General features: G+C 37.6%; 1 protein-coding gene across 1 annotated transcript; it reads right to left on the reverse strand.

Moving 5' to 3' along the window:
* Positions 1-891: 891 nt before the first annotated feature.
* On the reverse strand, positions 892-13,316 carry SPA17 (sperm autoantigenic protein 17). The gene is made up of 5 exons (XM_021696412.1): positions 13,289-13,316; positions 11,783-11,963; positions 6,216-6,286; positions 4,100-4,183; positions 892-1,079 (listed from the first exon to the last, which is right to left on the reverse strand). The coding sequence occupies exons 2-5, from the start codon at positions 11,934-11,936 to the stop codon at positions 939-941; spliced, it is 450 nt and encodes a 149-aa protein (XP_021552087.1). The 5' UTR covers positions 11,937-11,963; positions 13,289-13,316; the 3' UTR covers positions 892-938.
* Between the last annotated feature and the right edge of the window lie 145 nt (positions 13,317-13,461).

A 13,461-nucleotide genomic window follows, 5' to 3' on the forward strand; every position in this document is an offset into this window, starting at 1 on the left:
CTCTCTATTTTGTTTTGGGAAGGGAACTGCATCTTTGGGTCTAAGACATGAACCTCACAGTTTCTTAGATATTCAAGGGTGAGAAGGTCTCAAAAAGGAGAGACTGAAATTTCTAAAAGGGGGCTTGAATGATTCACTGGAAAAAAAAAGCCATAAGGCCTCTGAGTTTATGACACAGGTATTTACAATTCATGCATTGGGGAAAACTGGGGAAGTTTTAGTATTTATGGGAGAGTATTTATGATGCTATGATGGCTTTTTTTTTTTAATATGTATTCATCTTATTCTGTGTGGTTCTGGAGAGCAAGATAATAAAAAAGTGTCTGCGGCATGGGTTTAGGAACAGATATTCACTACTAAATCCCAGCACATGTTTTGGGCTCAATACATCTTGCAATAAATGACTGCATGCCTGCATGACAAATGAAAACATATGGATGAAACTTACAGGGAGGCAGATTTTGGATTCAGCTTATCTTTTCAATAATTTGAGTTATTCAAAAATTAAATGGACTTTGCTTGAAAGGCAGTAAAATTCTCTATCACCAGGAGTGAACCAGGAGCAGAAAGACCATTTTTCAGGGATGTGATAGAGGATTTATTCATTAGGTAATGGTTAGACCACATAACCACTGAGAGTCCTGAAAACTCAGATATGTCAGTTCTATAACTTTAAATCCAGGGGTCTTTATACAGAGACTTGGGAGAAGTATAAATAAGACTCATGAACTCAGAGAAATCTTTAAGAGGCATGTGTTCAATGGCATGTTTATTAAACAAATGCTCATGACAGATTTTCACAACAGCAACAAATGTTATTTCACTACATCAAATCTCCCTTACTAAGAAAAAAAAAAACAATAATCACAACGAGGTTGATGGATCTGGATGATTTTTTCATGTTTTTTCTGGGGAGCGGGGGAGTAAAACCAGTCTTCTCATTTATTTTCTTCTCTTTTCTCTTGAGCTTCACCCGATTTCATTTTCTTCACCTCCTCTCTGGCTAAGTGTCCCCGGAAGACTGCTTGGATTTTGAGAGCAGCGTTCTCCTCTTTTGCTTTTTCTTCTTCAGAAGGTTCCTTCATGGAAAGGAGAAAAATTAAGAGACTTCTTAAATATCCAATATTTTGATGCCATAAAAATAACTGCATAAATTTAATCAATATAGGGACGTAACAATCGAGATCTGTTGCTTCCTAAGGGAATTTTATATACTGTCACGTTGTGTATGTTCCAAACGGTGAGTGCCAAAATAGCAGGCATTTTGTTTTCTCATTCTTTAATATGTCTCTGCAATAAATGATCAGTGCCAACTTCCCCCCTCAAAATAGCTCCTATTTAACAGTTTCCTGAGCAATGACATTTTTTTGGGGAAAATAAGTAAGAATCCTTGAAGCATATAAAAATGTCAAGAATAGTAAATGTGCTGTTTCAAAATAATCATGATTACATGAAATTAATTTCTTAATTTTTCAATGATTAACTCATCAGAATCATACATGTAAAGTGGACTGCCAAGGAGAAATCCTTTTAGTCCAAAAATGTCAGTTTTAGGGTGGTTGGCTGAACTTCCGTATATAGTGTTTTTTTTTTTTTTAATCTAGGTAGAGGGGTGCCTGGGTTGCTCAGTCCCTTGAGGATCCGGTCTTGATTTCGGTTCAGGTCATGATCTCAGGGTCCTGGGATCGAGCCCTGCATTGGGTTTCATGCTCACCAAGGAGTCTGCTTGTCTCTGTCTCTCTGCTCTTCCCCCCTGCCCTCTCTCTCAAATGAATAAATAAATAAAAATATTTCAAAAAAATAAAATTTAGGTATAGTTTATCTAAATTACAGACAATGAAACACACAGATCTTAAGTGTCTAACTCAATAGATAGTTTGGTTTTTTTTTAAGATTTTATTTATTTATTTGTCGGAGAGAGAGAGCACAAGCAGGGGGAGCGGCAGAGGAAGAGGAGAAGCAGGTTCCCCACTGAGCAGAGAGCCTGATGGGGGGCTCAATCCCAGGGTCCTGGGATCATGACCCGAGCTGAAGGCAGACGCTTAACCGAGGTGTCCCGGTACATATATATATATATATTTTTAAAGATTTCATTTATTTATTTATCAGAGACAAAGAGCGAGTGAGCACAAGCAAGGGGAGCGGCAGGCAGAGGGAGAAGCAGACTCCCCGCTGAGCAAGGAGCCCGATGCAGGACTCGATCCCAGGGTCCTGGGATCCAGCCCCATGTCGGGCTCTCTGCTCAGCAGAAACCTGCTTCTCTCTCTCCCTGCCACTCCCCCTGCTTGTACTCTCTCTCTGTCAAATAAATAAATAAAATCTTAAAAAAAAATTTAAAAAATGAAAACTTAAATGCTACTCGTAGTGAAAGTTTTCTCCCCCTTTCCAAATCTACTCCTAAGATGTAACCATTATTATGGATTGAGTATATATAACTTTCCAAAATTTCTCTGTATAAAAAGTATTCTTATGGGTATATACATGGCTTTTTATTTTAAAAATAAAAGTGAGTTTCCTTTTGTTATCTCTGAACCTTTGCCACTCTGTGGTGGTGAGGGCATCAATTAGTGAAAAATCCTCAAAGTGGAAAGTGAATCTGAAGGATGAAGACTGAGGTGGTGAGTTCTGTCCGTGTTTCCCCTTGGGGAGATTTCCCCACCCATTGACACCCATTTTATTTTAAAAATGAGATCATACTAATTATAATGTTCCCAACTACTTTTTCCTTGGTAACTATGTATCTTGGTTCTCTTTTCTATTATTATTCAGTATATAACTCTGCCCATTCTTCTTCTTTTATGACACCATTGTATTACATTGTACTAACGCAACTTGATTTATCTACTCAGTCTCCTGTTGATGGACCTTTGGATTGTTTACACCCCTCACCCCATTAAAAAAACAATGAGGCAAATCTAGCTTTCAAACTTCTCAATGCAAACAGAATGGTATTAAACCCTCTGAGATGATGCCCCAGTATGGGCAAATGAATTATAATGAAGTTGGAAATCAGCGAGATCTCAACTAAAAGTCATGAAAAGCTGAGTGAGGGCAACTACTAAAGATGTAAGGAAATGACTCCTTTTCTTCCCTGACCTCCCACTGCATCTTATGGCAATGTTAGGCCGATTAGGTTGTATGGATATAATTCTGGAATAATTTGTAAAGGTATAGTGTAGGGAAAAGTTATGCCCTCAACTGGGTAGGAGGTAAGGTATTCCTTGAAGGGGATACCTGCTTTGGGTGTCAATTAATGGGTGACTAACTGGGACATTAAAACATGAAAAGGAACTCATAAGTTTGGCCTTCAGCACTGTCGAGAGTGAGTTCTTTCTCATTAGGCTTGAGTTTGGTCTGTGAAGAATATTGATAGTGATATGCTGGTAAATGTTTATATATAGACTCCCTAGAAAAAAAGTCTGATTTGCAGTATTGGCCATGATCTTCATACTCCTACCGTGGCTGATTTCAAGCTACCAAGCAGACATTATTGATCATGGGTTGTATAGAGATGTGCACAATTGTCTCTTGAGAGCTGGATCTAGCACACTACTGAAAGTAGGTATCTTTGAAGGTGGACCCTACTCAGGTCTTTATTGCTTAGTTGTAGGCTGCTAGGCAGGAAGTCATTTTGTAGACAGCAGTGCATGGAAGGTGAATATGACACATTGTGTGAAGCCATTCTGTTTGGTGGTATGTGATTCTCAGTGAGTTTCCTTTTGTTATCTCTGAACCTTTGCCACTCTGTGGTGGTGAGGGCATCAATTAGTGAAAAATCCTCAAAGTGGAAAGTGAATCTGAAGGATGAAGACTGAGGTGGTGAGTTCTGTCCGTGTTTCCCCTTGGGGAGATTTCCCCACCCATTGACAGTCTTGGAAAAAAAGATTTTATTTTTAAGGGGAAGAAGGAGTTTTCCTTTATGATAGGCATAGCTAAAAATGATCCACCAGTTAGTTTATCATGATGCTAGTTATCTAGAAAGCAAAATCATAATTTTAGCAATATGGATAACAGACTGGATTCATATTTGGAGTATAATTTTAAATTGAGTGATATGATTCTTGTAGGAATCTAATAGTATATGGAAAACATAACTTACTAAGGCTGTGACTGGTGTCTCATCCTCTTTCACAGGTGGAAACTTTTCTTTTTCGGACTCACAATTCTCAGGTGATTCATGATCCTGGAAGAGGGGTGACAGGGCCAAACAGGCAATATTCCAAAACAGTAAAGTCTTGGATCAAACTGCTTCAAGTCATTAAATATTTCTGTATGTTATTGAGAAGTATTAGGAATTAAATACCCACTGATTTTTTTTTAAAAAAGGGAAGTAGGTTGGAAAAAAGAAGAGAAATAAATGAAAACTCACAAGGGAATATGCATAAACAAATATAACCAAGGAATCGGTGAAAAATGTTTGATTTTTTGTTTTTGGAATGTGTGCAACATTATCTCATATGCAAAACAAGCTATTGTCTTATACTAAAAGTTGTTAAGATGCTGTAATGAATCTTGAACAAAGTATAAAAAAGAAGTGCTGTTAGTTTTTTTTTTTTTTTAAAGATTTTTTATTTATTTATTTGAGACAGAGAGCACATGAGAGGGGGGAGGGTCAGAGGCAGAAGCAGGCTCCCTGCCGAGCAGGGAGCCCGATGCGGGACTCGATCCAGGGACTCCAGGATCATGACCTGAGCTGAAGGCAGCGGCTTAACCAACTGAGCCACCCAGGCGCCCAGTGCTGTTAGTTTTTAAAATAAGAGCAAAATGTATGCCACTGTGTCCCGTAGTGTGAGGTCAAGTTGACTTTTTAAAGAAGTCTGTAGATTAAAAACCATGTCAAAGAGGTGAGTTCTGCTTTGGGGAACCATTTAAGTAAAAAAGGGAAATCAGCTCTGCCTATTTTGACATGGTTATTGAAATCTTCCACCAAAATAGAGGCATTGCTAATTCACAACCTATGGGAAGAGTTTCTCTAATCCATAAAACAGAAATTTAAAGACATATAAGCTAATTAAGTAAAGCCTTTAGAATTCAAAAGAGATGAAAAAAAAAAAACCAAAAACAAACCACCCTGAAATTGCTATGTGACACAAAGATTTAAAACTTTTTGACATTATTCCTTTGATTGAAATAAAACATGAACACAGAGAATCTTGTTAAAAGACTAGATGGAAACAAACTAAACACCCCCATATCTGGCAGGCACAAATGGATGGAACTTCACTTTTGAACTCATGGAATAAGTGACAGGTATTTCCCCAGGAAATTCCCCAAATCTACTGGGGAACACCATCAAAACTTGAACTTGGCTAATTCCTTTTAATTCTAATATCTGATGGTACTTTGTGGCTAATGTATTATCTCAGTTGTCTAGAAGAGTGCTTCTCAGACTTGAATGTACCTACAAGTTACTTTGGGGAGCTTTTTAAAGTTCAGCTTCCAACTTGCAGACCTGGAGTAGGGCCTGAGACAGAATTTCCATCAAGTTCCCAGTTAGTGGATGCCAATGATGCAGGGTCGCACACAGCCTTTCTCAGCCAGTGTTCCTCTTCTGGACCACAGAACACAGAATGATTTGAGTGACTATTCTCTCAGTTCTCTCAAGGATGGTACATAATTAGAGTCATTCTAGGAACAAAGGAGGGACACTGATTCCTTACATGCAATGAGCACCTTTGGCTTAGGGCTTAATTATTTTGACGAACCTTGGCTGAAAAAGGCTGATTCTAAGAATGCTGCTAAAGAGAAGGTAGGTTCAGTCTCTGAACAGATTAGCTTTGTAGAAAAAACTCTACCATTATGAATTTAAATTCTAATCAGGCTTTTGTAAGATGTCAATGATGATGAAACAACTGGATAAATGGTGTTTTATGAAATGCCATTCATTAATTCAACAAATATTTATTGAGGATCTGCTATTGCTAAGCATTGTGATACCCAATACAATCTGAAGAATAAATGAGAGTAATTATTCTGTAACTTTCAAGTACATTCTTCCTGTTGATCACCTTTCAATTTCAGCTAAGCATCTGTCCACGATTCAGATACTTTAGAAAAAAATTTCTTGTCAGAAAGAACAGCATAATTAAAAAGGTTTAATAAGATATTTGTGATGCCTTTCATGATGTTCATGATTCTGGGGAGATTGCAATATTCTCTGTTTTGGAGACAGGGAGAAGAAAATAACCAAATCCACAAGTTTCATGGGACCATACCTTGAATGCATGGTTGTTATAGAAGCGGTCATCTACCTTAGTCCCCCATTCTGCTGGGTCAAAGTTGGTTTCTAAATAATAAAAATATAATAATTTCAGACTTATTTTGAGTCCATTAAAGTAAATCCAGAATAGTAACACAAAACAAGTTTTCTTTTTCAAACCACAAGTTCTTTATTGCCAGCTGAAAATCTTACTATGTACATAGCCTAACACTGTAAACATAAGCAGTGATCACAGAATATATGATGATGAATTAAACATTAGATGAGCCCTTGGGGATATTTAGAAAGGCAGTAAAGAAACATAATTGCTGCCTTCATAGAATTTATAATAAAATGGGAGAGAGAGAGAGAGAACGAATGCCAATACTTAAATATAAATACAGAAACTCATAAACATGTATCAGTAAACACAGGAAAATGTATAAATGCTAAACAGCAAGGAAGTTTGGAAAAGTAAAGAATGGGAGAGGTTTTTAAAAAATGAGGCATATTTTGTAGTCAGTAGAAATAGACAGGCAGAAGTATTTATATTTAAGCAGAATTTTTCTTTAACTTTCCATTATAAACAATTTCAAACTTAGAAAGTAGAGAGAATAATATAACAAATTCTCATGTGCACACTACTCAGATTCAATAATTATAAACTCATGATTTATCTTATTTTATCTGTAGCTTCACTCAATTACCCACACTTTCTTCTGATTATTTTCAAGCCAATTCTAGGCACCCTATTGTTTTATCTACAAATAGTTATTTTAGTGTGTATCTCTAAGATATAAAGCCACAATACCATTATCACATCTAAAAATACTAACAATAATGCCTTAATATCAGCTATCCAAATTTCCCCTATTGTCTAATATATTCTTTGCTTATTTTTTTTTTACTGTTGATTTGTTCAAATCAAAACCCAAACAGTGGGCACACACAGCCTTTCCCATCTCTTTTAATTGAAAGAGATTTTCACCTATCTCCCAGCCCACATTTTTTCCTTGCAATGTTTTTGTTGAGGAAATTGGATCATTTTTCCTTTGGAGTTTTCCACAGTTTAGATATTTCTGATTCCATTCCCGTGAGGACTTTTAACAAGTTCCTTTGCTTTTGAATTTCCTGTAGCTGATTCAGGATTTATTTATTTATTTATTTATTTATTTATTTATTTGGCAAGCATACTTTATAGAAAGTTCAGTGTAATTGTCAGGATATACATAATATCTGGTTGTCTCTCTTTTTATAATCTTTAAGGGCCCATTGATGATGACTGCTTAGATCACTTCTTTAGGGGTTGCAAAATGGCAATGTTCTTATTTGATCAGTACTTCTTTATTTCTGGAATAATCAGTAAAGAAAAACTTACCCATATCAACTATTGGTTACCCTGACATACAGTTCGTACAGAAAAGGCAGGTTAAAGGTTTGATTCTTTCTCTTTATTGACCGGTTTACAGAATAATCAGTTGGTTCCTTAGGATCCTCTTAAGGAGGTTTTATTTGTTTGTTTGTTTTGATCATTATGAACAAATGAATATTTAAGAAATTGGATCAACTTCAATCCATTACATTTATTATTCTTCTCGATGCTCTAATTGTCCAAAATTGGCCATTAGGAGCTCATTCAGGTGTTCAGATGCTCCTTAGTCCTTTGGAAACAGCTCTAGTAATCTTATATAGTTTCCTTATTTTCTGGTAAGTAAGATGTTCAGGCTTAACTTGCATATTTCCTGACCAATTCACAGAATTAGGTAGTTCTCTAAGAAGCCTTGGTTCCTGGGAAATGGTAGCTAGAGGCCACAGTCTAGAGGCTAGGTGCTCACCGGTACTGGGTCATTGCTTTGTGGCCTTTTAAAATATGCATAGAGTTAGAAAACATTTTTTTTTTATTTTTAAAGAGAAAATATATCGAGGTCACACTGATATTTTTCTGTTCAAATTTCGGGTTACAGGATTTTATTAACTTCCTTCATTTTTATATCTGTCATTTTTCTTATGCTAAAAATCTTATTCCTAATAACAGTAGGATAGTGACTTATTTGCTATGTCCTACAGTGTATAAAAACTATAATTATACTATAATTATAATTATACTATGATATTATTAACAATGATTACTGAAAACAATTCAAGACTTTTTAACTTCATTTTGTCTTTAGGCTATATCCACTAGGGATGTACAGTCAAATTACTGTGTTATAAAGTCACTTGAAATAATTCTTTTCTGGGGCGCCTGGGTGGCTCAGTTGGTTAAGCGACTGCCTTCGGCTCAGGTTATGATCCTGGAGTCCCGGGATCGAGTCCCGCATCGGGCTCCCTGCTCGGCGGGGAGTCTGCTTCTCCCTCTGACCCTCCTCCCTCTCATTCTCTCTGTCTCAAATAAATAAATAAAATCTTTAAAAAAAAAAAAAGAAATAATTCTTTTCTGTGTGGTTATGTCTACCCATTCAATACTAGCTACGTTTGTTTGTTTCACTTTGCTTCTAAACTTTAGAGCTTGCTTAACAATTTTAAAATTTATTTCCACTTTAAACTATGTTAAACATTTATGATTTTGAATTCAAGATATATTCAGAGAAGTCTAGCTTCTGTCCTGTTCCCTCCACTCTGTTACTTCTCCTTCAGATGTAAATGTAAATTTTTAAAAGACTTATTTTTCCATTTAAAAATATAACCGAATACCTATATATTCGTATTCACACCCCTTTGTTAGATAATTGGTAGCATACTAAGCATACTTTTTTTTCTTTTTGTTAAAGATTTTATTTATTTGAAAGAGAGAGTGAGCGAGAGAGAGACAGAGAGCGCGGGAGCGCGCGCATGAGTGGGATGAATGGCAGAGGGAGAAACAGGCTCTCCACTGAGCAGGGAGCCTGATGCAGGGCTTGATCCCGGGACTCCGTGATCATGACCTGAGCTGAAGGTAGATGCTTAACCCACTGAGCCACCCAGGCGCCCCTAAACATTCTTTTTTCCTACCTTACTTTTTTCACCCAATATATCCTGAAGATCACTCCATAGCAACATATAGAGATCTTCCTCATTCTGGTTTTGTTCGTTTGTTTTACAGTTGTATATAATTCCACTGTGTGGATGTCCTCTAGTTTATTCAACAAATCCCCTATGACGGATATTTGGATTGTTTCCTCAAATAATGAAGAAATGAAAAGGGTAGAAGTTGAATTTCTATGTCAAATTCTCTTCCTTGGTGTTATTATCATTTTGTGTCTCCTCCAGCAATGTATATGACTGTTATTTCCTCTCCAGCCTTGTTGGAATAAATTGACAAACTTTTGGCTTTTTGCCAGTCTGATGGGGGGTGGGGGTGGGTAGTGGTCCTCACTGTAGTTTTGATTTGGGCTTCTGTTGTTATGGGTTAATTTTAGTATGTTCTCATATGTTAAGGGCCATTTGCATTTTTTGTGTGTTTTGCTCGTATCTCTTGACCATTGTTTTCTATAAGGTTATTAGTTTTTTCTTCAGTACTTTTACAAGCCTTTAGTTATTATGTTTATTAACCCATTGTGATATAAATTACAAATATTTTTCCTCAGTTTGTCATTTGTAGTTTCATTTTTCTTATGGTGATTTTGTCATGTAAAAGTTTACTTTTACGTAGTCAATCTTATCAGTCTTTTTCCCTAATTGCTTTTGAATAAGTAAATATAGCTACTTAGCTAGCAAAATTTTTTCCTCTTTTATATTACAGAGAAATTCACCCATGTTTCCATCTAGTATTTGTATGGTTTCATGAAAAAAATAATTTAAATCTTCAGTCAGTTTGGAACTTACCCTGGTGTATGATGTAAGGAAAAGATCCAATTTTATCTTTTTCTATCTTTATCTCAACATCATTTAATAAAAAGTCTACCTTTTCCCTAGTGATTTCAGATACTACTTAAATCAAATGCTAACATGTTTTCTGTCAAAAAAATCAAAATTAGGACTAATAATTACCTATGAAGAATGCTGGCCAGGGAGTTCTTGCATTGTGTGAGAGAAAGGGCTAGAGGACTTTTTTCTTCCCTTTTAGAGACTACATTCTGATACTTGTATCAGTTGGATAATTCGCCTTTGGTTTGCATGAGTGGAAATGGGTATGGTGCTTCAAATTTTTTCAAATAGTTTTGTCTAGTTTTTATTAGTTAGAGACTAGTATTCTGAGACCATTAATCTGAATCACCAATTTCTTTAATTAATCATGATCCACTAACAATGACTCAAATGTTTTTGTAATGGGACATTTCTGAGATCTAAAATTAAATAAATGACTAAAGACCTTTTACTCATGAATTTGTAAAATTAATGTTATAATAACAAAATTAAATTAATGTTCATTATAATTCACTTCTTACCCTAAAATATTTCTCTTAATAGCTTTTTAGTGGCACATAAGTTTCAAATTGTGCAACAAATATTCACACTGACTGGATATGGAAAAGACCAGCAACATTCAGGAAATTGGCAGAGATTCTGAGCTCTGCCAGGGTTGAGCAAAGAAGACAAGATGGTGGAGCTGTGCAGTGTGTATGGGGGTTGCTTCAATTCAAACCTGTGGGAGGTTTCCTTCTTCTGGAAAATGATTTGAAATCAAATGCTTACTTACTTGTAGTTACTTCTAGTCACCTTTACCACTTTGTTGGAATGATGGAAACAGTTTATACAAAATGGTTGTTCTAGTCAAGAAGGGGTTTTTAAATAGAAATGTATAGCTGTAATAATTCCCATTTTGACTACTGGATCAGGTCTTGATAGTTATGAACCTTCAAGGCTGGGAATTTGGACATTTTATTTCTGGAAGTGAAGAAACTGCTTTGGCTCTCAGCCAAAGAGTCACTGTTAGTATGAATCTGGGCACGATGGGACCTTGGGAGAATAGAGAAAAGATATAAATTACCTTCTCAAGCTGGAATTTCATTTTTTATTTTTTAAGTAGGCTCCACACCCAGTGTGGAGCCCAGTGCGGGGCTTGAGTTCATGACCCCAAGACCAAGACCTGAGCCAAAATCAAGAGTCAGATGCTTAACTGGCTGAGCCACCCAGGCACCCCTGGAATTTCACTTTAAAAGCAGTGTTTCTCTGTGACTTTTTGCAGACTAGTTTCACATACCCCAGCAAATACTAATCTGTTTAATCTAAGGAGCATAGAATTATTTTTTACAACACTTATAATACTTTCAAGAAAGAAGAGTCACCATGTAAAGAAAACCACAAACTCTCCTCCCAGGAGGACTAGACAGTCAACTGCCTGGCATGCATTGGAACAGCCTGTTGGAAAATGGAGAGTTAGACTGGATGATCTCTTGAGGTTTCCTTCCACCCAGTGTGTCCATGAAGTATACAACGAAGAAGGTCTGTGTAATCAACTGGTAATCTTCAATAATGTGAAATAATGTGATTTAAGAGAACCTGTCATAAAGGCACATGTTTTCAATAGCAAGAACTGTTACTTGAAGCTACCTGCCTCATAAAGACTTTCTATGGAATGAGGATGGTCTTAAGCCAGTTTCACCATAACCAAATGCTTAGTCTCTTACTTTAAAAAAAAATGCCTATTTAAAAAAAGCTTACTCTCTCGTTTCTCTAGAAGATTTTCAAAATATGCTGCTGCAAAAGCTGGTATATTTTCCGGTTGCTCCCTCAGAATCTCGCGTGTCAGCCCTTCAAGAAGATTCCCAAATCCTTGTGGAATTCGGTAGTGGGTGTTGGAGAATGGAATCGACATCTCCTTGGAAGGAACTGCCTGTTGCACCTAGAGATGCATTAGAGAGTACTGTCTTTAAATTTGTCTGATTTTATTTATATAATCACAATGATGACAACAAATTATTCCTGAGCCCCAAATTTTCTGGACTTCAATTCTTTCCCCTGAACACAACCCCAATCCATCATTTCTTCCAGTTTTGAACTCTCCATTATTAATTAGAATCTTACAAATACAGACTCATTTACTAGGCCAAGTCATTTTTTTAAATCACAAAAATCACAGATTTTTCACTATAACACTAAGTACTTTTTCTCTCTGTCCCTCTTGCCTTTAAAAGGTGAGGGTAGGGCGCCTGGGTGGCTCAGATGGTTAAGCGTCTGCCTTCGGCTCAGGGCATGATCCCAGGGTCCTGGGATCGAGTCCCGCATCGGGCTCTCTGCTCCTTGGGAGCCTGCTTCTCCCTCTGCCTCTCTCTCTCTGTCTCTCATGAATAAATAAATAAAATCTTAAAAAAAAAAAAGGTGAGGGTAATTTCTGCTATCCCACAGGAACTCAGAGAGAAGCATTGTTAAAAATTCATCATAAATCGCTGAGAAGACACTGTTTGGGGTCTAAAATTAAAAAAAAAAACTGAATTAAGAACTAATCTTGGTTCTGGAAATTACTCTAATTTGTTGAATGAAGAAGTTTAACACTTAGTCTTGCCCTTTGCTTCCACTTCGGGAGCATGACCTACAAAGCTCCGAAGCACTTACATACTCTGAAAGGGGCAGCAGGGTTAGAGGGGGGCGGAGGCAAGGTCATGATTTTGCAGTCCTAGCGTCCAAGATTTTGGGATTCTTGTGTTCTCTGGTTTTGTCTTGACCAGGTCTTATCTTCCTGTCTTGGAATACAAGGACTGGATTAAGGATAGCTGCCAAGCAGCGGGTTGAGCTGCTGAGTATGGCAACGACACTCAGGGACCTGGGCTTTTTGTGAAGGTGTCAATTTTTTGACAAGTCCACAAGCCGTGGGAGGGGTCTAGGTGAGGGACTAGACGGTTTAATGAGGCCCAATGTGTGGAGAATGTTTTTCTGTTTTTGAGGGAAAAGGAGATGAGGCATTGAGTCATTCTAGGGTTCTGAGAAGTACAGGTAACACCCTGAACCGGTCAGGGGAGTGGAGGGCGGTTGGAGGGGGAACACCGGTCTATCGGGCGGGCGGCGGGACGTCGAGGATCTGGGATTTCACACTCTCGCAGAATGGGCTGCCTTGGCGCCCAATCTGCCCTCGCGATCCCGGAATGTGTCTGGGATCCTGAGAGAATGCGAGAGGCAAAGGAAAAAGGCGAGGTCTCGGATTTGGAGAGGAAGTGGGGTAAACCGCCTCACCTCTTCGTTCTCTCAGAGCTGGTGCAGATGGTTCCAGTTGTTATTTCTCGTTGCTGGGTAACCGTTTTTGTTTTTTGTTTTTTTTTAATTCAACTACGGCGGCCGGGAAGGGGGAGGCACGGCCTCGCCCGGCGGCCACGGACCGTCTTCGCGACCGAACGGCTTGGGAGGGG

The sequence above is a fragment of the Neomonachus schauinslandi genome, chromosome 11 (genome assembly GCF_002201575.2).
Source record: "Neomonachus schauinslandi chromosome 11, ASM220157v2, whole genome shotgun sequence".
Classification (NCBI taxonomy): domain Eukaryota; kingdom Metazoa; phylum Chordata; class Mammalia; order Carnivora; family Phocidae; genus Neomonachus; species Neomonachus schauinslandi.